Source organism: Dicentrarchus labrax, unplaced genomic scaffold, assembly GCF_905237075.1.
Source record: "Dicentrarchus labrax unplaced genomic scaffold, dlabrax2021, whole genome shotgun sequence".
In the NCBI taxonomy this organism is placed as follows: domain Eukaryota; kingdom Metazoa; phylum Chordata; class Actinopteri; family Moronidae; genus Dicentrarchus; species Dicentrarchus labrax.
The window spans coordinates 33,901,880-33,927,838 of record NW_026136719.1 but is presented as its reverse complement, the minus strand read 5'-3'; the positions used below and the strand labels follow the sequence as shown (position 1 = coordinate 33,927,838).

Here is a 25,959-nt window from a genome sequence, read left to right as displayed (position 1 = left end):
TTGCAGCTGTTCTTTTTCTAGTGATTGCATATGGGCCATTGTGCGTCACATGATGAACACAGTCTCCATGCCCTGTGTACAGCCGAGCTCCGTTCCTGGGGGCTCGTACAGGACACATTGGCTGAATTTTCCCACACTTTCAGACTTGCATTCTGTCCAGGGAAGCCTGGGGGTTCTGAGGGCTGTTCAGATCCACAATTCCCCAATGGGCCCCAAGCAGACTTTCTGCAAACTCTACTGATTCAATTACCCACGATTTATTGCAGTACGGATGTGACAAAACAAAAGAGCTTATTATGAATGTATAAAACAATTACTTTATTAAATCATTACCTAAATCATGTCAGAAATAATATTTAACCACATCCTGATATAGAAATATGACTGTTTCTGCCAGTTTTTTCATAGACTGTCAAGTGGTTTCTGGGAAGTGAAGTGCAGAAACACCAAAGATAGAGACAAATAGGCATCTTGCATTTTAAATTGAATCAGCTTTGCATGTCTTTTTGTACCATTTGCCATGTGTGCACTGAGCTCGGTATCACCAGTATTTATTTTTACTTCTATGTCCTGTTCACTTTGCTCGCTAACTAAAGAGGGAAGAATATACTGATAGTAAGCACTAATATCCTGTGGTCTTCTTTTAACATTTCAAGTGCACTCAGTGGCCAGCTCTGCTTTCACTAATGCTGTTTTATATAAAACCAATCTCTATGAAAGCCCTGTACCTCCCACACACATGAGCAGTCCTGACCTCCCCTCATGCTGCGCGGTGAAAGCTGCTCCACTCACTTTTTTCTTGTCACCTCGTTTTCCATGTCCTCCACACATAATCGCAAACACACTGTTGCACGTCTGCATCCACATGGGCCGCAAATGAGTAAACAAACGAGCCCTACAGTGTAATACACCAGCTTAGATCCCTCTCCTCCCATTTTATCTGAGCTATCTGGGTCTTTCTGCTCTCGGAGTGATTAACAGTGACCCAGTGAGAGCATCTGTATTGAATAATGGCGTGGAATGACAGGTAAACCTCAGGTCATTTGGCGTGGTGGCTGGAGTCTGGTACGGACAGTTTGCAGGGATCGGGGAGGTAATAGCTCCCCTTTTGGCCTTTTTTACTGTCAACTTAAGTGAGGAAAGGCAGGCCAACACTTGGATGACACTTGTGGCATGTGCACGCACACACACACATACATACACACACAGTTCTGCATGATACTGAATGATAGCGAGGAGAGATAACAGCCAGTACAGCTAAAACCAATGCTAACCAAGGCTGAACTTCAAATGGATCATATGTGATTATTTTTTTAGCAATGGTGTGGTCTTAACACAGTTTTCTTGCAATCTTTCATTGTACTTAATTTCACATTTCCCCTATTATGTGTACATCAATGAACTCCTCACCCATTTTAACACGACTGTTTCGCCGATCAGTTTCATCCTGAACCAATCCTGGTCCAGTATCAACTTGTACAGTGTGATGTAGAAACTTGAAGCCACCAGTGCACATCCACTGAGAATGGACTTTACAGTGAAGTAGGAGACATCTTGTGTCCAGCAGGAAAACTTTAGAAATAGATAACATTTGCATATTCAGAGATTCTAGAATTGTTAATGAGGTAAAAGGAGGAGATTACTTTTTTAGGATTTAAATGAGGAAATTATACTTTTTTGTGTAAAAAACATTTCAGACACACAAGCAGACTATTTGTATATATGTCTAAATACATGTCTAGAGGGAATCTTTAAATACATGATTAATCAATCAATCAATGAATCAATTGGTTGATTGCCAGTTAATTGATCTGCTATGCTTTTTCAACTCTAAGTCTTAAACTGCAGGTTAGACAAAAGGAGACATTTAAGGGTGTCACCTCACGTTCAGAGAAGTTGTGATTTTTTTCCCTTTTTCAGAATAAAAAAAAATGCTACTCATAAAAATTAACTTGTTTCAACTAACTTTTCCACATTATGTCAACACAACTTATTGAAATAATGTTTGCAATAGGTTTATAGGTTGATCTACATATATCAATAAATTAGAACTCCTATCTTGCAACCATGCACCTGATTGTTGAGTCTCATTCACAGTGTCACTATTTGACAATCTGGGAATGGGACTCAACAATCAACAACTGCAAATGCCATTAGGAGCACTAGAAACCAAAGCAATTGACAGATTATCTGTTATATGTTCTTCTGTCAGGATATAGTGAAAGTTTCAACAAATATTACAAAAAGATATTTTTATAAAAGTTACCTACTGCAGCTTTAAGTGGTGGTAATAGGTCCTCTGAATTACTTTTCAGAGTATAGGTTACATCTCTAAAATAACGCAAAATGTATCACTTGACCGATAATGACGGAGTGCAAGTGTACACACCCAAATAAAGAAAGTGTAAAGGAGTGTGTAACACTCTCCCAAAGCTGCTCATCTGCTCAAGTACTCAAGCCCACTTTCCTGCAGGAAGGCTAATGACAGACATGTAAGTAGGCAGCGTGACCTGTTCTGCTGCACATGGAGTTTATTTGCTGTGGTTTTAGCTGGAGCTTCTACGCTCAGCCCCCGGGGCACAAATACGTCTGCGGTGCTCCAGCCCAGGGAGCAGCAATCTGACAAGCAGTGCAGACCTAATCCAGGCCAGGTCTGGGGCTGTGTTTGGTATGCATCCCCTAGGTATGGAATAAATACAAGGCCGGTAAGCAGATCTGCTTGCCTGCACGGCCGCAGGGGAGTGGAGGGCTTTCCAACCTTGCGTTACATGCCTTGACGGATGTCTCTTATCCATATATGTAACCTCATAACATTTTGGGCTTTTCACGAATAAGAACAGCTTTGATCTCCTGTGGAAAGTAATGCAGTTTTAATGTCCAACTTCAAGGGCCATTAGCTGCATTTTTATCAGTTAGCGAGGCTGCTTGGCAAATTTCTGAATGTCAAGTCAGGGGGTGTTGCTAGCCTAGAGGTTAGAGAAGCGGGTTCATGATTGGAGGGCTGTCAGCTCAAACTCCTCGCTGGGAGAATGTGGGTGGGGAAAGTGGACAAGTAATAGTCTTTCCTCCCTACAGCGTTTCAGTTGACTTACCTTTGAGCAAGGCACTGAGCCCCCCACTGCTTCAGAGGGTAAAAGTAGAAAAACGTGATTATACAAGAAGTTGTTAAGTGATATAAATATGGTGTGTGGAAAGCAGAGTGCTCCATTGGGCAAAATAAGGCTTTCACAAAAAGGGAAAAAAGAGTCAATTTTACACTCTATTTACTGAACCTGAACACTGAAGAGTGTCTCAACCTGGTGACACCCCCTCACTCCCACCCTCCCTTCCTCCCTTAAGCTGCCACAGGTAGAGCCGACCAAGTGTACCTGTTTAAACTTGCTGTGTAATTTCTGGATTAGCAGATGCCTCTAATGGCTAAAATCATCAGAGCTTTCCATCTGCCACAGACGGAGGAAAAAATGGAAAGAGAAAAGACAGAAGTAAAGGACAAGGGGTAGAAACCATTATTAACCCTTATTTGATCAGTCTCAAAGGGGAATACCTCAATATGAACTTTCTATAAATAGCCACACATACTTTTTTTAAAACATTAGGAGCTTTTTCTTCTATCATTTCACTAGTGTCAACTCTTTAAAAGCTCTTCGCTTATGTGTTTGTGTCAGTTACCAGTTTTGAACTGAAATAGCGCCCACATCAACCCTCAACTCATGGTTGTCAATGGGAAACTAAGAGTTAGAGCTGAAATTATTAGTTATTGAAATTTTTCAAGCAAAAGTGCCAAACATCTCTTTGTTCCAGCTTCTCAGTTGTGAGGAATGGCTGCTATTCTTTTTTTTTTTTTTACTTGCTTCTATACCAAATTGTTTTATTACTCGATGCTCTTTTCAAAAGTAATATCACTTTACTACTACTACTACTACTACTACTACTACTAATAATAATTATAATAATGATAACCAACTTTAATTAAGTGCCTTTCAAAACCAGATTTACACGGTGTTATACAGTGCAAAGATTAGAAAAACAATATAAAATACAGCTGTCCTCTCTTCCGTTGCTGTTTTCTAGCGTTTTTTAGATGAGCATGAAAGTTTAAATATTTTTTTAACTTTTCAGCACAAGGTGAGGAGTCGTGTAACTGTATTAGTAATTAGTTACACTACTACTTACTAGGGAAAGTAATATTATTACTAGTTATACTGTCCAACACTGTAAATGAATAATGAGAATAATCGTTCCCTACTAGGTTTTTTCTGAAAGCTGCAGTGTATCTGAGATGGGCTTAATAATATAAAAGTGCCCAAGTTTAATGGATATACTGTAGTGCTAAATAGTCAATGCACAGTATTTTTAACCTTCACATGACCAACTCCACAATCATACAGCTGTCTTAAGTTGATGATATGAACCCCTAACATGTTTACCCTCTGTCCCATCACATAAACTCCCTGTGTTGTAATATAGGCAGAATGTATTCTTCTATTTTCTACATTCACTGTACACTGTAAACCCTATATACACTATATCATAATAAAAGAAGTAAGCTAACATAACTTAATCCTCCCAAAAAGTGTTTTGAGTCACTCATTCCCACAAATTAAACCCAACTCAAAAATGAATTGTTGAAGTTATGACGCACTTAAATGTGTGCAGTATTTTAAGTATTGGTATTATATTACCAGTTTGTTCTTTATATCATTGCAATAATGTAACCCCCCAAATTAATTTGCTAGCATTTTGATAATGAATTAATTATAAATTGTTTTTTATCATGAATCTGCTGTCTGGGGGTAAATATAATTTGCTTTAGTGGAAAAACTAGATAAGGAGGACTAAGTAGTTCAATGGGTAAGTGGTAAAATTTGTATTACAAAATATGCACCAGGGTGCCAGGGTTCGAATCTGACCTGCGGCCCCTTGCTGCGTGTCATCCCCTCTCTCTACCCCCCATTTCCTGTCTATCTTCAGCTGTCACTGCAATAAAAGCCCCAAAAAATATACTTAAAAAAAAAAAAAAAAAAAAAAAAAATATATATATATATATATATATATATATATATATATATATGCACCTTGCACAATGAATGATCAAATATTTTTTCATGCTTAAATTGTTGAATGGATTGGAGTTAATAAATTTTAACTGTTGAAGGTAATCGGTTTCCTCAAACAGTATGAACTAAAACTCCTGTCATTTGTCCCATCACATGTATTTAGCTGTTACCAGGGGCGGAGCCAGACATTGCAAACATTCAGGGCTTAGCCCAAACTGAGGGGGGTCTGGGGGCATGCACCCCTGGGGAGATTTATTTTCCATTTACTGCAGCTACATGCAGTTTTTAAAGCCAGTTGAGATAATAGAATTCCTCCACATCTGTACATCATTTGTGAAAACATGATATGATACAGGAAATAACTCATCCTGTAGCACCTACGTCCTGTTTTGTATCTACTTGTTCTCCAACTGTCTTCATCATTCTGAAACCCAAACACAACAAATGCTGAGGATGACTCATTTTCACTCCTGACACCTAAAAAGAGACAAAAATAGTCGACTCCTCATGAAAGACTGTATGTCCATAGTCCATAAGATAGTTAGCTAGCATGCTTGCTCACACAACAGCAACCCCTATGACAGTGTTATGGTGGAATATAGATGGTGATATTCCCAGTAATAGAACTTTTGCTCCATTGATTTCCTGGTCCACTGATGGGAAGTGACACAAAGTTGAAGTTATTTTAGGAAGATTTGGCGCTTTTGTAATTTTTCCTGTTCAAGTGCCAATTTGATACCTGAGCCTCAAATCCAGATACTTGTGCAGTCCTTTTCCCTTCAAAATCAAAAGATGCTGCAGATGTTATCCAAGTTCTCAAACACCGTAGTTTTACAAAAACCTGGCTCAGATTGACAACCTTTTCATCTAAATCTGGAACCATCTAGTAAAAGGAGTAAACCAGATCTGACCAGACTTTCAGTGCCAGGTTTCGTTACTTTTTTTCTGTCATTTCGGTCAGTCCCAAAAAAAGTGTGAGAGGTTTGATACCCAACCCTAGGTGCATGTATTCCTAAAGATAACACAGATTTAGTTTTTGTCATGTGTGAAGTCCCCCTCCTCCTGAGAAACACTCAACACAGACACTGACACATTCCTGACGGCACAAGGCATAACTTGTTATGGAGGCTGTTCACAGGGCTGTGTTAAGGTGAATCCAGACGCACACACACACTGGGCTGTGTGCACCAAGAGGGGCAGCGTTGATTTAGGGCATTACTCAGACAGAGAGAGGGAGAGAGAGAGAGGGGAGAAGAGGGAGAGTCTCCCCTGACTGCATTAGGAGAGCCTCCAGCCTTTGTGATTCCTTTTGATCAAATCTCTGTGAAAGATGAGTGTCATGCCCTCTTCCAGCCAGCTGTGAGGGGACTGCCCTGTGACTCTGAGGGGGTAGACGAATGTGTGTGTGTGTGTGCGTGAAAGAGCTTGCACACCTCTATGTGTGCATACCGGTGTGTGTGTGTGTGTGTGTGTGTGTGTGTGTGCAGGCTACAGAGGGAGCAGGCAGCTCCTGAGGTGAGAATGCCGAGTGGGAGGATCTCATTCCAATCCCCTGTGCCCAGTTTCAACACACACACACACACACACACACACACACTGAACATCTTGAGTAGTTTAGAGCCAGTCCACGGCAACATTAGAGGAGAGAAAGCAGAGGAGGCGTGTGTGTGTGTGCATCTGTGCAGTGAGAGTAAAAGCACAGTGACTACTCTTTTTTTGTGGAGTGGTGGCTCAGTGTGTTTGTGCGTGTGTGTGTGTGTGTGTGTGAAGACAGAGTACATGTGTGTCTGCGTTGTTGAAGGAGATGCTGCTGGGTGTGATGGCTCTTTTGCGTTAGTACTTGTGCAGGCAGGAGAGTTGGAGCCAGTTGTTTTGTGGGACTCGCGGGGAATGGCAAACTCACCGGTATCCTTGGAAACATCCGACTAAATGACAATGGCTGAGGTAAGAGAGACGGCTTTTCACCGCTATTCTTCGTCCGCTCTGGCTACTCTCACTCACACACACACACACACACACACATACACACAAACACACAGCCTGTAGACCGTGTCAGGATGTTTAACAAAGACAAACTGGAAGGAGTTTATGTGGATCACAGTGACAGACGGGAGTTTTATTTGGAGGTGTGCAGAGAATTATAGATGTTTTATATATTTTATGGTTTTATACATTGACTACTTTATATGTGCACGAGTAGAAACATGCTGGTATAGACTCTGGCTTTGCTGTGATTCCAGATGTGTGTTTTCTTTAGAATTGTTGTTACAAGTTGTCATATAGGGCACTCAAACTAAGGTTATGTATCTGAGTTTCAGAAGTACATGAAAGCTTTTTTTGATACCTTACTTTTGAGCAATATCATTTATTTCTACAAATTTTTATTAAATAAAAACACGCATGTTCTCAAATGTGACAAGTCGCTCTATAAGAACTTTAAGTAAAATATTCTGAAATTGGTAAAATTATGATTTAAATTAGGAGGGCCTGATGGAAAAATAAGAGAACAAGATTCCATATCGGAGCAGTTTATTTGAAACTGAGCTTTAAAGTTTTCAGAACTCGTCCCAAAAAGCTGACATCTTTGTAACTTTGAGTCGCTCTGAAATCTTTCAGTGGCTGACTGAGAGCAAAACCTTGTGTCTTAGCCCCAGTCGGTGTGGACAGAGATTGTCCCTACTTGCCTTCCAAGAATCTCAAGACAACTCCCAATAAACAAAAACAGCAACTTCACCATCAAGTCAGGCTTCACTCATATGATTCTCCATATTTCTCTCTAACATTTCATCCTCTTTTCTTTAATTACACTCTTGTACATTCTTTTGATTAATTCTGATGAACTTTATGTTTATCTATTTATTATATTCTGAACCACTTGCCCTTTGTCCTTAAGATAATAAGTAAATAAAAAAAAGTATTTCAAACCATTGTAGGAGAGAGAACCAGCTTCCAGTCCTTACCTGGACCTGCTCTCCATCCACCGTCCCCCCTTATGTCTGTCTGTAGTTTGGGAAACCGAGCAGGCCGGCCTCCTGTAGCCTGCTGTAGCCTCCTGTAGCCTGCTGGCCGCTGGCCTCAGCCCATTGGAATGTAATTTAAGAGCAGCCTAATGTTTAGCTGCAGCCATAATGTAACAATTAGCCTAGCTGTCTGTGTGGCGATGGCGGTGCTGTCGGTAGCGGCAAAAGGCTCCCTCCATGTCAGTGTGTGTGTACAGTGTGTGTGTGTGTGTGTGTGTGTGTGTGTAAACAGTTTGAGGAGAAACAGTTGTGGTTTTTTCACTGTTAGATTACAGGCTGCAGTTTAATGTGTGGGGAAATAGATTTAATGAACGAGGCGAACAGATACTGTTTAATTTTGATTTTGTAATATTTCAGCTAACTGAAAAAGCCAATTACAACTACTTCATTACTTATTACTTTACTACATTCTTTTATTTATTAATATAGATCTGAGAGACTAACTTTTTCTGACTTTTTTCAGTAAACTCTTAAAAAATCATTATTTTGAGCCGTCATGTACTGCTGTGATTATATGATATTTTATTAGTAGTTAAAGGTGTGAACAATAGATTAACAGCCACTGTTTTTATTGTCAAAAAAGTTGAATTCAACCTTAAATGTTTCAGTTTGGTATTAAGTTTGCCTCTTTTTTAAAGATATTTCAAATAAAACTCTTTATCATAAAAAAACTCATGTCATGAATTAAGATGGAGCTCTGGGATCAGTTCGCCATGTGCGGTGTGTTTTTTCTTCCTCTAACAGGTTGCCTTTTTCATTTCCTGACGAGCGGGAGGCCATTACTCCAGCAATCCATGACAATGATTCAGATTTATGTTTGTGTGTGTGTGTGTGTGTGTGTGTGTGTGTGAGAGAGAGAGAGAAAGAGAAAAATGTGAGTAGAATGGCCCTCTGTGTCTTAACACACTCATGTCATATCTCTTTATTCCTGCTGCAATATCACTCCTTCCATCTTTTGTTTCCCTCTTTCTACCTCCATCTCTTTCTGTGGGTGTCTCTATGTTCGTCTTTAGAGCGACAGGGCCCCAGGGCACACATACACACATAAAACTGAAAAAGCACGCACAGGGGCCCCTGCTCGTCTTTACAGAGTTGAGTGTGTGTTGGCGGTGGCGACTGTAGCCCACCAGCTTCATTAGGTTCATGATGGTCCATCCGTGAGAGGACAAGCGGGGGGTGGGTGTGGATCTGCTCTAGCCTTTTACCCCCTTCAGCGTCTCCTCAAGCTGTGATCCGCCCCTCCTGGCCCCCTTAACACCCCCCAACACACAGACACACACACACACACACACAGCAGCCACCCCTTGTGTCTGCTCTGCGCTGCCACCAAAAGGCTTGTGAGGATTTGTCAGCCAGATGTGACAAGATTGTCAAGAGGCAGGCGAGGAGAGAGGGAGATCTGATATTAATCAGAGCGTAGCTGGGAGCCAAACTCTCTCAGACTCAGTGTACTAACATGTTCCCCTCATTTACTCCCTCTCCGAGCCAAACACTCCCTCCGAGTTCCTAACGGGGAGCCACACACACCAGGAACCGAACTTTGGCTCCCGCCCTCCACAAAAATACCTCATTGTCTTTTAAGAAAAAAGAAAATATTTCTTTTTTCTGTGAAGCCAGGCATTTTCTCATGGATGTTCAGGTAAAGATCTGCTACCTTTTTGTCTCCTTTGGTGTTGGAACATGTTGTGTGTTTGTGTGTGTGCACGCCTGCCTGTGATTGACTGCTGTATGAGTATGAAATAATGAGTTTTTCACGCTGTCTTTGGGCTGTATGGACTCTTAATAGGCTCAAACACAGCCTGTCACTACTTGCACTTACCCAGGCTTTTCCTCTCCTTTTTAGGTCCAATGTGGTTTAAAGAAACGCTTGTGTGTGTGTGTGTGTGTGTGTGTGTGTGTGTGTGTGTGTGTGTGTGTTTTTAAATTTAAGTGTAGTTTAAAAGCTATTACTCACATGGAGTTTACTTTAAAGGAAGCAGTTAAATGAGACACAGGCTGCAGAGCTTTGCAGCTGTATGAAAAGTTGAATGTTTCATGTAATGATTTTTGGAAGATATCACAAGTGAGTGGTTTTTATCTGGTGCTGCCTGTTAAAGTGCTTCCTCTTCCTCAGCGTGGTGACATTAAATCACGAGCTGAGGCGGGATCACGTTGCCTGCTGAGCAGCTCATGTATCGTAACCTCGCTTTAACTAACACTTGTCGTCAATTAACATTTTACTACCTTGCTGTCACATACACAACACGGTCCAAGACTTGATTTATTCATGAGAGCCTATTCTTTGCCCGTGCCCCGCACACACACACACACAGGCAGTGGTCGGCAGGTGTAGTCAGTGTGGACACAAGTTTCTGTGCTGAGGTGGCTTTATTGGTTGAAGTCGGCGTTATTAGCAGGATGTGCGAGTGGTACCAGAACACTGTCCTCCCACTAAATACCTCCGAGTTTTCTGTGTGTTTAGGCTTGGATTGTGTGTGTATGTGTGACTGTTAATCTTTTTGCTGTGCTGCAGTTTGTTTGTTGTTGTGTTTTTTTGAGAATTTAAATATATGTCACCCTTTAATGTCAACCATTAACATTAGATGCTAGAATGTTCAGTGGTTGTTTTTTTTAATTACATCCCAGAATCAGTGTCAGTGTTACTCTCAGTTATCAGCGTGAACTGCTGTCATGTGGAACTTCCTTTTGAATTATTTAAAGGATGAAAAGTAACTTTTTTAAATGCAAATGATTATTCCTGTTATCGATTAATCTGTTGATCTGTTTACAGTTTGAGTCTTTTATTGTTGTTAAAATGTGAAAATAGTTCCCAAAGCCCAAGGTGACTTTTTTAAATAAATGTTTTTGTTTTCAAAATCCCAAATATGAACCATATAATGATCTAGAACAAGATTCTTTTTTAAATAATTGTTCTTTATGAATGACTTCAGTGAGTAACTCCACTAACTTTGTAATAAAGCAGTCTTTATAAAGGATTTATAAATTGTAATTAATTGCTTTATTGATGGATAATAAATAATTTATTAATGCTTTATAGTTCAATTATAAATCAACAATCAGAATCAGAACCACACCAGGTTGGGAGGATAAACACCAGCCAAAATGTTTTTACACCCTGGAAATCCAAAAATCTTATTAATTTCTTATAACTGATCTATAAAGCATTAATACATGATTTATTAATTATTAATAAATCCATATAAAGGGTGTCTTAGTAGAAAGTCGTATCCACTTTATCTATGTTTACATTTGGGAAAGAGACATTCTGAAAGCAAATTGTAGCCTCTTGCAAACTAAGCACTTGGACTGTAATAATAGTGTTTTACAAAAACAAATAATTCATGATAATTATAATAACAGTATTAACAATAATCCAAATCCTTATCTCATTGCTCTTTTGCTACATGAGGTGTAAACATAATTTTCAACAGAGCTCCCAGCTTGTGGGTGCTTTTGCAGAAAGTTGCCAGTTTTCAAGAAAATATGTTTAATTTGAATCTGAAATGAATCTAATCTGCAACAGGCAATTCAGTCACCATTAATATTTCCCGTCAGGAGAACTCTCACTTCCTTTATTTCCCCCGTGCCATAATTGTCTTGTTAACTGATTAATGGCTGGTAGTAAAATCTGATCCGCTCTCTCTTGGCCGTCAGTCTCCCTCTTCCCCGGAGCTGCTGATAGCCCTGTTGTTATTCACTCTTTGGCACCGGCGCTGCTTGTTTCCCCATCGAGTGTCAGATAGTGCCTGGCTGCTGCTAATTGATTAGTTTTCCACCGCATTAGGCCAATAAGTCCCTGTCCATCCCTGGACTGTCTCTGTCCAAGCAGCTGTTTGCTTCTGCTGAGTCTCTAAAGCACCGTGGCTATTCCGGACATATGGCAGGATTTTATTTTAAGAGCCAGAAAGGACTATTTCATTTTATTTCTTTTGTGTGTGTGTGTGTGTGTGTGTGTGTGTGTGTGTGTGTGTGTGTGTGTGTGTGTGTGTGTGTGTGAAGGATGTTATGGCTGTAGCCATAAATGTTCCATTTTGACCAGACAGAACATAGCTGTTTTTTGTTGTTTTTTCTGTTTCTGGCTTAGAATGCATACTACATCCATAAACATCTATATCTATATACACTTTCTACATATAAAAGTCACCACATATGTAAAATTATTTAAGCTCTTGTCATTTAGGCATTTTTAATGAGAAAGCAAATTTGATTATTTAAAGAAACCCAGAAAACAGCTTTTTTAATTTTCAAAGATCTGGCTTGGATCAATAATGTGTGTCTGATATGTTTTTTCCTGCAAAAAACTAATAATTTACACATTCAAATCCTTAAATAGTACTCTATTTCTTTCACCTAATTAAAAATGCCAGAATCTATAAATATGCAAATTTTGTTTATTTCTGGTTCAAGTTTTTGAAAGTCCATTAAATGACAAAGAAAGATGAAAAGTAGCCATCACAACTTCCTCAGGCCCAGAGGACATCTTTGAATGTCTCATTTTGTCCAACCAGTCATCTTCAACCTAGAATTGCAAAAGCATTGCAGATTAATTCTTTGTCAATCAACTAATTGATCAATTGACTAATCATTTATTTAAGACATATATACAAACAATCTGCTTGGAACAGTAATGTGTGTCTGATGTGTTTTTTCCACAAAAAAATATAATTTCCACATTAAAAAGTCATCTCCCGCTCCTACCTCATTTAACATTCCAGAATCTATGAATATGCAAATGTTGTTCATTTCTAAAGTTTTCCTGCTGGACACAAGATGTCTCCTACTTCACTGTAAAGTCCATTCTCAGTGGATGTGCACTGATGGCTTAAAGTTTTTGCGTCACACTGTACAAGTTGCATCCTGGACCAGGACTGACTTCCTAATTATTGTGATGTCACAAATCCTGCTGGTAGGCCTCGCCCCTTAAAATCAGATGTTCAATGAGCACAGAGAGACTTTCCTCTTTCAGCAGATGGATGTGAAAACATCCTTCTAGTGTCAAACTCTGCACAGACAGCATTCAACCAGCACACTGTAGGGACAGGAAGAGACACTGATTTAAGCTTACAAGTTAACCTTTACCTGAAAGCATTATTGTGTCTTGTGTTTTTATCATTGTATGCACATGCAGGTACCTCAGGGTGCATGCTAACAACCAGAATTTGGTCAGTATACGTCTCCTCACCTGTCCCTTTTCTCTTTTCTCAACCTCACCATCTCCCTCTTTAACCTCCACTCACAGCCTTCATCCGTCCGTCCTACACAGCTCGTCTTTCAACCAAGATGCCTTTAACTGCAACAAATGGACACTGAGGACTGGTGGCAGAGTCAAGACATACACAAGATGATTGAATATGCCATACAAATTCATCACAAGGAGTAACTAGACATAGAGAGATCCAGAGAGGCCAAGGCTGTGGGTTCGTGGTATCAGGAGCAGAAAGAGCCACTCACTGTACAAGGTGTATTTTTAGTATTTAGTATTTAGTATTTGATTGCCCCTCACTATTCAGAATTCTATTCTTTCCTAACCCTTTAAAGGTCCAGTGTGTAACATTTAGAAGGGTATATTGTCAGTAATGGAGTATAATAGTCATAGGTATGTTTTCATTAGTGTATAATCACCTGAAAATTAAAGAAAAAATTTGTAACCTTAGAATGAGCTTTTTTTATCTACAGAGGGAACAAGTCCTCTTCTGGCAGAGTCTGCCATTTTGAACCAAACATGTTTCTACAGTAGCCCTGAATAGACAAACTAAACACTGGACATAGGGTCTAGATAGCAGTCTGCAACTTCACTGCTAGATACCACTGAATCCTACACCCTGGACCTTCAATTTAAATGCACTTACTAGCTTACTGCATGGCTTTCAAACGCATCTCATAGTCTTCATCAGTTAGTTTAGTTGTCATGACTACCTGTTCAAAAGCTCTGTAAGAAGCTAGTAATTGGACCGTGAGTTCAGTTTTTTTTGGTCACATTACTATTTCCAAGTTGAAGAATAAACAAAATAAATATAGTTATTAAACACAATACACTCAGAGTGTCCTGGTGGCTCCCCATGTACCAAGGCTGAGTCATGAGACCAGGGTTTGAATCTGATCTGTGGCCCTTTTTAAGAAAAAGATTTTGGTTGACTACGTTGTTATACATCATTGATATACAGAAAGCGACATTGTTAGCTTTGGCTTCAAAAACACTGATCCAGCTGCATCATTTTGTGCAATTAGTCTTCTTGTCATCGACTTCATTGATGCGTGGGGAACAGCCGTGGCTTTGTTGTGACAACAGTAAAGAGAAAGAGGTGGTAGGAGGGTGGGTTAGGGGGATCTTGGTCACCAAGAGCCGCTGTTATGTCGTCCTGCACTGCCATATTTCCTTTTCTTCTACTTTGCAGGACCTCATGAAATGAATTGCTAATTAAGATAAAGGACCTGGAGCTGACTGTGCATTGGAATGTGTGTGTTACAGGCTGGCGAGCGCACAGGGGCACCTGATTGAGATGTATATTAGGGGGAGCAGCAGCAGGAGGTGTGTGTGCACCCACAGTTGGATGGGATTAGCCTAATTGGGCTGTGTTGGTTCTCGGTGCTCTGTAATGATGGGATTATTTCGCTGAGAGATGAGCAAAGGGGTTTTTACACCTCGCCACTGTCCGGAGGAGGCTGAGATAAAACCCAACAGAGAGGGCGGTAGAGAGAAAAGCAAACATATGTCACGGGACTGAAGGCTGGAGCGCTTCAAGGCCAGGTAGCTGCCGTCACCTTCATCTCGGGTCACTGTATCCGTTCTAAGGATGGGAGGTTATTGTGATGTGAAATAATGTGGTCCCAGGTTTCAAGGACAAGCCCAGCCTTGAGCGCACAACCAAACCACTGACTAAATGAGGAGGAGGAGGTAGCCCCTCTACCCACCCACACTTTTCCTCCTTCTCCGCTCGTGGAGAGGGAGTGGAGCTAAGCATGCCGCTCATGTATACTAAAACCCCACTGATCATGCATTATAGATGCAGAGGGAGAGAGGTGCCGTAGCGCAGCCACTCCGAGCTTTTCAGCATGTAGCACTAACAACACTGGCTTTGATCATAAATCTGATGATGCTTTTCCCTCAGTTCCTGGTGTGTAAATGATTTTTTTATTTTTTATTTTTTGTCTAAGGAAGAGAGGGGGGAAGCAGAGTCATTTTTAGTGTATCAGTGTGCTGGAGTCCTCTTAGCAGGGTCGCTGCCAAGTCAGCAGCTCCCCACAAAACCCCACTCATTACTGCCATTTACTCCTCACTTTGAGTCTCTGTGTCAGTCCACTTACTCTGCTTTTCTGTGTGTTTGTCCTGAAAAGATAAAACCCATTAGCAGATGAGCTAATGGACATGATGAGTCCTCTGTGTGTGTGTGTGTGTGTGTGTGTGTGTGTGTGTGTGTGTGTGTGTGTGTGTGCACGTGCCTCAGGCATTGATTGATTGAGATGGTTTAGTGGTCCAGGTGTGTCCAACACCTTTCGTTGCTGTAGAGAGGACCCGCCCTGCAGCACTACTGACACCCACACACACACACACACACACACACAACTCCACCCTCCACAGGGCAAACTAGGCAATGAGTGGTACACAAGAGGGGAGAAAAATTACTTGAGGCAATCATGCTCTTTCTTTCGGTTTCCGTAGGCGACGTTGTACATTTTTCATGTAGCTGTGTAAGATAAGCATAGGAGCCACATACACACACACACACACACACACACTCTCCTCGCCTGCACAGTCAGAGAAGGATGGGATGATGGGGCATATTTTCTATCACTGCTATTATGTTGCATTAATGAACATATATAAACGTGACCACTTGAAAGTGTTAGCTTTGGAATTATACAAAATATAAAAACTCATTATCAACATCGTCAGGGCAAGTGCAAAAATGCAACTATTTACACTTGCTAGCTCCACCAGCTCACAATGATGCTCAAGATCTCAACAGTACTAAATATGTCTGGCTGAATTTTGGTAAAATGAGAACCAAATGATACATCCACAGTATTTTTATTTTATAATATGGTAGAGCCATAAAAGGGGGTTTGAATAATTCCATCCATATAAGCATCTGCTGCTCCATAAGTGTATACTTGTTTGGGACTAATGTAATGTAACTCCTGAGTCATTAGTGATTAAACTGCAAGACTGTGGTTAACATGCAATACTCTGGTTTACTGTGTCACTATTCAAAGATTCAGTTCTCAGCATTATAAGTACTCATTATTAGTATTTATTACTAATTAAAAATATTATTACATTTATATGTTATACTGTTATATACTGTAGTTTTTTCCATGTCTTATTTTCTATTTTCTATATATATTGTTACATACTGTAGTGTAATATACATGTTTACACGTTCTTATTTTATGTTTTTATATTTTCTAAGTATATATTGTAATATAATGCACATATTGTAATGTTATTATTTCTTATAATGTCTTGAGTAACTGTAACCAATTTCAGATCAATAGTCAATAAATCTGATTCTGGTGTGGGGTGATAGTCAAGTACTGAAGAGCTTAGCAATTCCAGATACATGGAATAATAGCACTGCGTGTTATAAAAATAAAAAGTTATAAAGATTTGTTTTCTTGTGTGCTCATGAAAAATAAAACTGTTTTTTGTGTAACAGGCTATCTGCTGCACTTTGGTGAACTGTAACTGTGACAGCTTCAAGCCTGGGAAGCTGAAGAGGAGGCAGTGTGAAAACTGCAAGCATGGCTGGGTAGCACACGGTAAGAGACATTCAGCTGAGGCTCCTTTCAATAAGAATAATATGTGCATACATATTATGTGTTTTTACTTTCTCACTTACCGCTGATATTATGCCATGCAGAGCGCTTTGGTTTCATTTGTGCATTTTTTCAGAGTGTGTGTCTCAGAGGTTGCTGCCTGTACAATGGAGGTGAATGGAATTTCATTTGTGGTGCCCACAGCATGGACACAGGACTTTTAAAAAATTAACAGTTTTACTAAAGACTATTTTATCATAGTCATTGCATGCTGCAATTACATCTCATGTCCTCACTGTAAAGTCACAACTAAAGTCCAAAACATTGTGTATCCAATGACTAATGAATATATTTAGTATGTTGAGGAAAAGCCCCACAGATGTATTTCTGTTCGAGGTGGAAACACAAATCTGCTGTGGAAACTAAATTCCACATATTCATCATGTCTTAATTGGTAGTACTTTTAAAAATGCAATACATATAGATATGTATAAATAAATATCAGATTTACACTAGATCAAAGTACATATTATTGAAACTGAAGTTGTTCTAAATCCAGTGCTACCAAATATTTGATATAACTCATTAACTACAGTTTTTTGAGATACAGCCATTTCTGTATAATATCGTATTTAGTGGTTAGTCACTAGGGGTTACTCATTTAATCCCGTAGGAATACATTATGAAATCAAATGAATATCTGCACAATGGCAATACTGGACCAACAAAAAGCAACTGATTATCATTTTTATTTTTGAATCTATAGTGTAACAGTCCAGAATATGTGCCAAAATTAAATGAATTAGAAAAACTTTGACTGATTTGTGCTTATCTCAGTTAGTGCTTTAAGTGCTGTAAAGGAAAGATAATGATCAAATTCCATGCACACCCTTTGCCAAACAGAATGCAGAAATTTACATAAATAATGAATCCTGTTTTAAAAGACGGGCTGTGTCTTGGTGTGTTTTTTTTCTAACACTATTACAATGTTTATCATGTCTGGGCTCAACGCGTTGCATGTTGCTGTCTGTTTACATCAGAATGTGAGATCTCATTCTCCGTCAGTCTGATGGCCTGCTTCCTTAGCTCGTGCATCATGATTGACAGAACGTCCACTGTCTCAGTAATTAAGATGTGATTCACTGCATATGTTTTTTACAACATACTTTATAATCTTTGGTCAGGTCAAAAGACTGAGGTCCATGTCACAAGTCATTGGAGTTAATATCAAAATAAGTCTTTTTATAATAAGACTTTTTTGACTTAAAGAAGTCCACGCCTCTGTAATCTTCTAGTACAGTGAGAACACAAAAAAATTTTCATTCACCTCCATCTTTTTCTACTGGAGACAGAAATCTAAATGCCTGACTGCATGCATAGATATCACAAGAAATTATAAATGTATTTTTGAGAGAAATGTTTTTTTCACATTATTCACATTAATTGTGATACCATGCTTACTTACTGTATCATACTCTACACACACACTTAGTTACTGTAAACAAAGCTCATTTGAATAACACTGTCACACTGTGGTACTGTTACTGCTGGTGTGAAGCAGATTTAAGGCTGTTTTTCCCTTTTTTGCTTTCTTTTTTGTTTTGAGTTGTTTTATTGTCACAGAAACTCACAGTTTATTCTCTGAGACTGGAAGTATACTAGGGTGTAGAGTTGTTCTCAATTAGCCTCACCTCGGGACCCACATTTTCCTTTGGTCATTAATTTGCAACCCACTTTTACAGAATTCAAACCAAGCTAATTTATTTTTCAAATAGGCTAATAAATGCATATACACCAATTTTATAACGACATTGTATATGTTTAATATAAAATATACACATTTTCATCCCTGCAATCAGAGCACATTACTCTAATAATAAAGTGAGAATGAACATCACAACTGTGTGCTGCTGATTCTTATGAACATGAATAAAATTAACATCATAATGCATAACAGCACACAAAATAAGTAAGGCCTACAAAATGGGCCGTTTTCACTCAACAGACGTTTATGGGAGCTTTTCTGTCAAAAATAGATGAGACACTCCGACACCCATGGCAGAATGAGTCTGTGACCCACCAGTTGAGAAATGTCTCCAACACTGGTGTAATTTTTAGTTTATTTATTGTAGATGCTATTAGGAATTATTATCTTGGCATTGTATAATATTAGTAAAGGGGAACACACACAGCTATAGTGTATTGTATTTTAAAAAAAAATAAATTATGTCATTTATTATTTATTGTTCATACAGTATTCCAATATTTAAATTTAGTTTTGTATAAATAGCATATATCATGTATACATTTTGGTATATTACATTTATTCAACTGTTGTGTTTTCTGTGTTGCTTACATTTATAAATTGTATATTTAGGGGACCAGCTTCCTAAAATCTAATCCAATAAAATCTAATGTGTGTATTCTAGCCCTGAGTAAACTGAAGGTGCATCACATGTACCAGAGCAGCCAGGTGGAGATTGTCCACTCCAATGTGGTGTTCGATATCTGCAGTCTGATGCTGTACGGCACCCAGGCCATCCCCATCCGCCTCAAGATCCTCCTGGATCGCCTTTTCTCTGTCCTCAAGCAGGAGGAGGTCATCCAGATCCTCAACGCACTTGACTGGACGCTGCAGGACTACATACGAGGATACGTGCTCCAGGTGAGCAGTGGGGGAAAGACTTCTTTCTTAGTGTGTGTGTGTGTGTGTGTGTGTGTGTGTGTGTGTCTAGGATTACATGTCAGGATTAGGTTTCTGAAAACAAGTACAAAACTAGCTGCTGATTTAAAGAAATATTCAACATTTTGGGAAATATGCTTATTTGTAGACCGATATTAATGTCCATTCTGTGAGTACGGAGCTCGAGTCAAGACGTGGTTAACCTAGCTTAATATAAAAACAGGAATCAGGGGGAAAGAGCTCGTCTGGACACATACGAACACCTCTAATGCCATACTTGCTGGAACTAGTTTTTGGGAAACTACCCGGGTGCAATGACTGAGCACATAGCATCCTGAAATTGTCACAGTGAGGTTGTCACGTTTGGGTATTTGGCAAATAGAACTACAGCCGGAGATGCTGTTTTTCTGTTTATAGATTTCTGTTCATGAATAGATTTTCAATTTTGGACATAGCCAGGCTAGCTGTTTCTCCCCCTGCCTCCAGTCGTTATGCTAAGCTAACTTAACACTTAACTTAACACAACAAAAATAAGATTAATATCAATCTTATTTGTATTTCAGAAGGACAGCAAACTATATAACAAAATGGTGAACTATTCCTTTAAATATCAAAGCAATTGCTACATAGTGTTTAGTGTTATTCCTTTTAGGGTAGGAAATCGTATAAAAGCCAAAAACCCACAGTCTGAGAGTATATGAAGGGAGAGGTGAAAGGAATTGATGAGGAGCACGAGGGAGGAGGAGGGAGAAGATGGGTCTGGAAAGCATGGCTGCAGACAGGACAGAGTAGGGATATGATATAGCGATCAATGCCATGAACTCTCCCGGTACCCCACTGATGCGGCCTGCTTGTTGCTGTGGTACAACCAGTTCGGGGAGGTCTCCAAAACTGTGCGGGTAGATTTGTAAATATTGTCTTTTGCTTCAGATTTCCTCTTAAGCTGGAGCCAAGCGGGCCGAGGGCCTGGGCTGCAGGCACTGTGTCAGCCAAGCTCTCGCTTCGATTAGTACATCATCAAGTATTCAAGTTGGGCTGCGTTTAATTCATGTTAGCTCATCTAATGGCGAACGTAGAGTCAGAATCCTCGACAGGCGCCCAATGAATGCTCTGTGATGAAATATTAATCACGGTTACGGCACGAAGCCGCTCCTCACTTTCAAAGACACCCAAACTCACATGTGATTACTGCTGGGCTAAGGGAGAGAGGACCCGCTTGATCAATGTGAGCTGCCTTCTGATCACCCCTCCCTCACTTGTGTGTCCATATATATGTGTGTGTGTGTGTGTGGTATGTTTGTGCACAAATTTAGTTTTGCATGCCTTTGGGAGTATGTATATGAGTGTACTTGCCTGCTAGTATGCCTGTATGATGCGTGTGTGCGTGTTCTCTGTCTGCTGATGCAGAGTGAGTAAATCCACATGATTTAAATGAAGAGAAATGACCTGCAAGATGAAACACTGTGTGTCTGTGTAATGAGGGTTCTCTGGGTTCTGCGCTGCCCGCTTGTATTAACACTCCATCTGATTCCTTTATTTAGCTGCCCTGCCAGTCTGCTTCATAGGGTGTGTCATCTAGCCCACTCTGTGAATATGTATGAGCAACCTAACCAACACTTATAATGCTAATGATGAAATTGCTCTCTCTCTTTCTCTTTTTTTCACTCTGCCTCTCCATCTCAATCTATTTCATACCCTTGCCCTCTCCCCTTTCCTGTTCCATGCTGCTGTCCCTTTCTATCTGCCCTGTAGGATGTAGCGGGGAAGGTGCTGGACCGGTGGGCCATCATGACGTTCGAGGAGGAGATTGCTACACTGCAGCAGTTCCTGCGTTTTGGCGAGACCAAGTCCATAGTCGAACTGATGGCTCTGCAGGACAAGGAGGGCCAGGCGGTATTGGTTCCCAGCACCCGCACCAACTCAGATATCCGCACTTTCATTGAGCGCAACACCCCACGCACCGCTGCCAATCTCTCTACAGCCAAAGTTGAGAAGCTAAGTGGCAACAGCATGCACCACTTTGAGAACTTTATCAACAGCATGGCCTTCATGCTGCCCTTCCAGTTGTTAGGCTCTGTTCCTGCACCGTTTCTGGGCTCACCTACAGGGACACTGCAGCAGCAGCAGCAACAGCACCAACAACACCAGCAGCCATGCCATGGATCCATAGAGCAGCAGAGTCAGAGACGAGATGACCCAGGACGGGACAGTCTAGGGAGGGACAACTCCATCTCTCTTTCACACCCTACGGAGAGCAGTCTGCTAGGTTCCAGCTCTGGCTCATTTACTGCTGATCTGGACCGAAGTGGAGACAAACCAATGGACAGCCTCTCCACCACCACAAAAATTGAGGCAGAGGACTTCTCCACTAGTGACAACTACTCGGACGGACCCTCCACGCCATGCACGCCCTCTATGAGCTCTGATGTAACACAGATGTCACCTGAAGGCAAGCTGCGCTCCCTGGACAGGAACGGTAGTGGCAGTGGAGGGCTCTCTGTAGGGGGTGGCGGAGGAGGTTCTCTGAAGAAGGGTCGCGTATTTTGCAATGCCTGTGAGAAGACATTCTATGACAAAGGCACACTGAAAATCCATTATAATGCAGTGCACCTGAAGATTAAGCACAAGTGTACCATCGAGGGCTGCAACATGGTGTTCAGCTCATTGCGCAGTCGCAATCGCCATAGTGCCAACCCGAACCCACGGCTACACATGCCAATGAATCGTAACAACAGGGACAAAGACCTACGGGGCAGCTTGTCTGCTGATGAAGGTTCTCAAGGAGAGAAGAGGTCTGAATATGGAAGCCCCATCCCTGTCTGCTCATCAGAAAACCATAAGTCAGTGCCCAGCTACATGGTGAGCCATGTGGACACTGGCTCTAAACTCCACAGCAGCTCCTTCTCAAGCATGGGCCAGAGTGGTATCCTCTTCCCCAACTTAAAAACAGTACAACCAGTCCTGCCTTTCTACCGCAGCCTGGTAACCCCGGCAGAGCTTGCGAACACCCCAGGAACACTACCCTCCCTTCCTCTGTTGTCCTCCTCTGTACCCATTAAAACCATCACAGCCCCTGAACCCTACATGACAGACCCTATACCAAAGAAAAAGTCTCGGAAGTCAAGCATGCCAATAAAGATAGAGAAGGAGGCAGTGGAGCGAGATGAGCAGATGGATAAGGACAGCAGCTCTGAGGATGAGGCTCCTTTACAGGCCAGGGACAAGGAAGAGTGTCATGGTAGTCGAGCAGAGGGGTATATGTGCACAAGACGAGCTGGGGGGGAGAAGGAGGCGAGAGGAGCTTATGTTGGCGAAGAGAAGGAAAGGGAGGGTGCCAAGCATCTGTTGGACCAAACTTTAGAAAGAGAATTGTCAGAGAGGGAGGACAAAGATGATGGGCCAAAGCAAGCTGAAATAGGGGTCATCACCTGTGCATCGCCCCCCTTCGAAAACAGACTGACAGAGAATCACTGTGACAACAACTTACTCTGCCAGGAAGCCAACGGCAACGAAGAAAGGGAGGACAGGGAGCATGCAGCTGACAAGATTTCAGAGCTTAGATGGGATGAGGGTGAGCACAGGCTGACTAATGGGGATGCTCCCCAGCTCATAGACCGAGAGAGGGAGGGATCCAACGGCTGTACGGATGATTACGGTGACTCAGGTTTGTCTCACCTCAACCCCAACTCTGACCTTCCACACCACTGTGAGATCTGCAGTAAGACCTTTAAGAACCCCTACAGCGTCAAGATGCACTACCAAAATGTCCACCTGAAGGAGATGCACATGTGCACAGTGGACGGCTGCAATGCTGCCTTCCCCTCCCGCAGGAGCCGAGACAGGTGAGAGGCAGTCACATTTTATTATTGTTCCAGGGCTGCTACATTTTATTGTTTCAGAAAAGGCAATTGTAATCCATTATATCAGTATGTCTGCAAACATTCACCATGTGCTGTATAATACATTTAATTGAATTCTTTTTATCTGCAGACACAGTGCAAATTTGAACCTGCACCACAAGCTGCTGACCAAAGACTCATTCAGCCCAGCCAATACCCTCTACTCGCCCTCATCCCATTGTAGAGACAGAGACTCTGTTAGCCTGGACTACTGCCAAGACCAGCGAGATCTGCCCCATCGAGACCAAACCAGCCAGACCTCGGTCATCTTCCGGGGACACAACCGCATGGGCCTGGTCTTCCCTATGAGCAAAAGGTCTTCTGCACCATACAGTGCTGAGGCATCTCCCTTAGGAGAAATGGAAGGATTAGGAGGGGGAGGAAATGGTGGTGGAAATGGGGAGGATGGGGCAGTCCTGGACCTGAGCACCTCCTCCTCTGCCCCACCTCGTGGCGGCTGCAGCGCTCGATCCTCCTGGGACTCTGACGGAGCCGGTAGTGAGGAAGGGGAAGGGATTGAAGAGGATGAAGAGACGCTCCCCATGGAGGACAGTGATGAGAGCTTTGATGGGATCGCCGTGGGGAGGCCCGGGGGCGAGGAGTTGCCACTTGGGGGAGAGAGGACCCTGGGCTGCACTGGGGGAGGACAAGGTGGGCTTCAGGGAGGTGGAGGTGGATCTCCGATAACTTGCCACATCTGCCAAAAGGTCTACAGCAACAAGGGCACATTCAGAGCCCATTACAAGACTGTCCATCTGCGACTGCTTCACAAATGTAAAGTCCCTGGCTGCGATACGTCCTTCTCCTCAGTGCGAAGCAGAAACAGGCACAGCCAGAACCCGAATCTTCACAGGAACCTAGCTGTTAGCTCAGGTCCAGCGATGGACCAGGAGTAGGGATTTGAACTCATATGCCAACATGACTGATTTCCTTTATTCCAATTGTCTTTTTGTTGTTGCTGTTCGTTTTTTGGGCACCTAAAGAAGGCTCACCAATTAGCACTTTTTAAATTCTATACTGTAGTCAATTCTGTTGTCCTATTTTGGGAAAAAAGAGAAAAGAACAGTCAGGAGTTAATTTGTTGTGACAAATGGCTTTTAGTGCAAGGCAAATATTGACAACTGAAATGTACACCTGTCGGTAAATTAATTTTCAGCACTAAGAAATGCAACCTCAGTGAGTTTCAAGCCTTTGTTGTAATGCAGTACTGATTCCCTTGTATTGGTTTGCCTTTACATCCCAGTTTAACCCTTAAAACATTTCATTTATATGAACTGAATCTTTCCATGTGTTGTCCAAGTGAGAGTTGAGCCATGAAACTGTATCATGTGAGTGATTTTTTTCTGGTGTTTTTGTTGTCAGACGTCCACATCTTCCCTTTGAAGCTGTGCATAATGTGTCGATCAAAAGCAGTAGTAAAGTAACCTCTACATGTGTCATTTCATTTATTTGGCCAATGGTCTTCAAGAAGAGTCTTTGTTGAAAAGCTATAGTGTTGTGAGCTTGATCAATAAGTTATTGTATGGTGTTATATGATCTGTCTGTACTGTTCTGGTTGTTGCATACTACTAATGTTGACCAAAGATTTTTTCAGTCCACAGGTGTGTATAGAAACCCCTTCATACTGTTTAAGGGGTATGCAGTATTAAAAGGGCCTGCCCAGTCTTCTCTCATCTACTTTGTGATTAACAGCAGTATTCAAATGTGGGCTCTGTTGTATAATAAAATAAAATTCACCCAAAAGAAATTTAAAAAAAAAAAGACTTTTACTGATTGGGATGAAGAAAATATCCTGATATTTGTGGTGTTTTTGTAAAGAAATCTGCTCATGGGACTAGAATTGATTAAGGCATTGCTCTTGTATTGTCTATGTGGTTGCTTGCAGTATCCTGACTGACTGGACAAACAGCAGGAAGATATGCTGTGTCTGCAGGCTAGAAGCATGTACTGTGAATGAGTCAAACACTGAGAAATAATAATTTAAAAAAATGCAATTTATAATAATGGCCCCACACATGAGCACCCCCTAAAAAAAGAACTGGTAAACAAAATGTTTATTGAGCTGTATATTCTGTGAATAGAGTAATTTGTTATCTGAAAGAAACCAAAAAATATACTGTATAAAATAGGTTAATTTCACCACTAACATTACATGTTATCTTTTTTCTTTTTTTTTTTCAAAAATGAATGAACAAGAACATTGTGCTGTACATGTCTGATTACTTCACCATGGTTTACAATTCTGGTTTTGCTCTGTATTCTGTGGATTATTTTTTCATTCTGTATTTAAATGCAGTGGGCCAGATTTAAGATCTCATTTGTTTGTTGCTTGGATTTGTTTTCTAAAAAAAAGGAGCAAAAACCAGCATATGTTGATAGGTGTTCATGTTTCCTTTGATTTAATGTTACAATATTCATTCCAATTAAATAAAAAGCCATACATTTGCAAGCCTCATTCCATTCAATTTTCTATCCATTAAAAGAAATAATTATTACTTTTATCACTGTGAATGAAATGTATTGCTTTGTATAATATTTCAATG

General features: G+C 40.9%; 1 protein-coding gene across 1 annotated transcript; it reads left to right on the top strand.

The window, feature by feature from the left end:
- The first annotated feature begins 6,577 nt into the window (after positions 1–6,577).
- On the top strand, positions 6,578–25,871 carry bnc1 (basonuclin 1). The gene is made up of 5 exons (XM_051379988.1): positions 6,578–7,001; positions 16,735–16,837; positions 19,264–19,499; positions 21,270–23,359; positions 23,508–25,871. Exons 1-5 carry the CDS (start codon positions 6,987–6,989, stop codon positions 24,310–24,312), a joined length of 3,249 nt encoding a protein of 1,082 aa, XP_051235948.1. The 5' UTR covers positions 6,578–6,986; the 3' UTR covers positions 24,313–25,871.
- Positions 25,872–25,959: the final 88 nt, after the last annotated feature.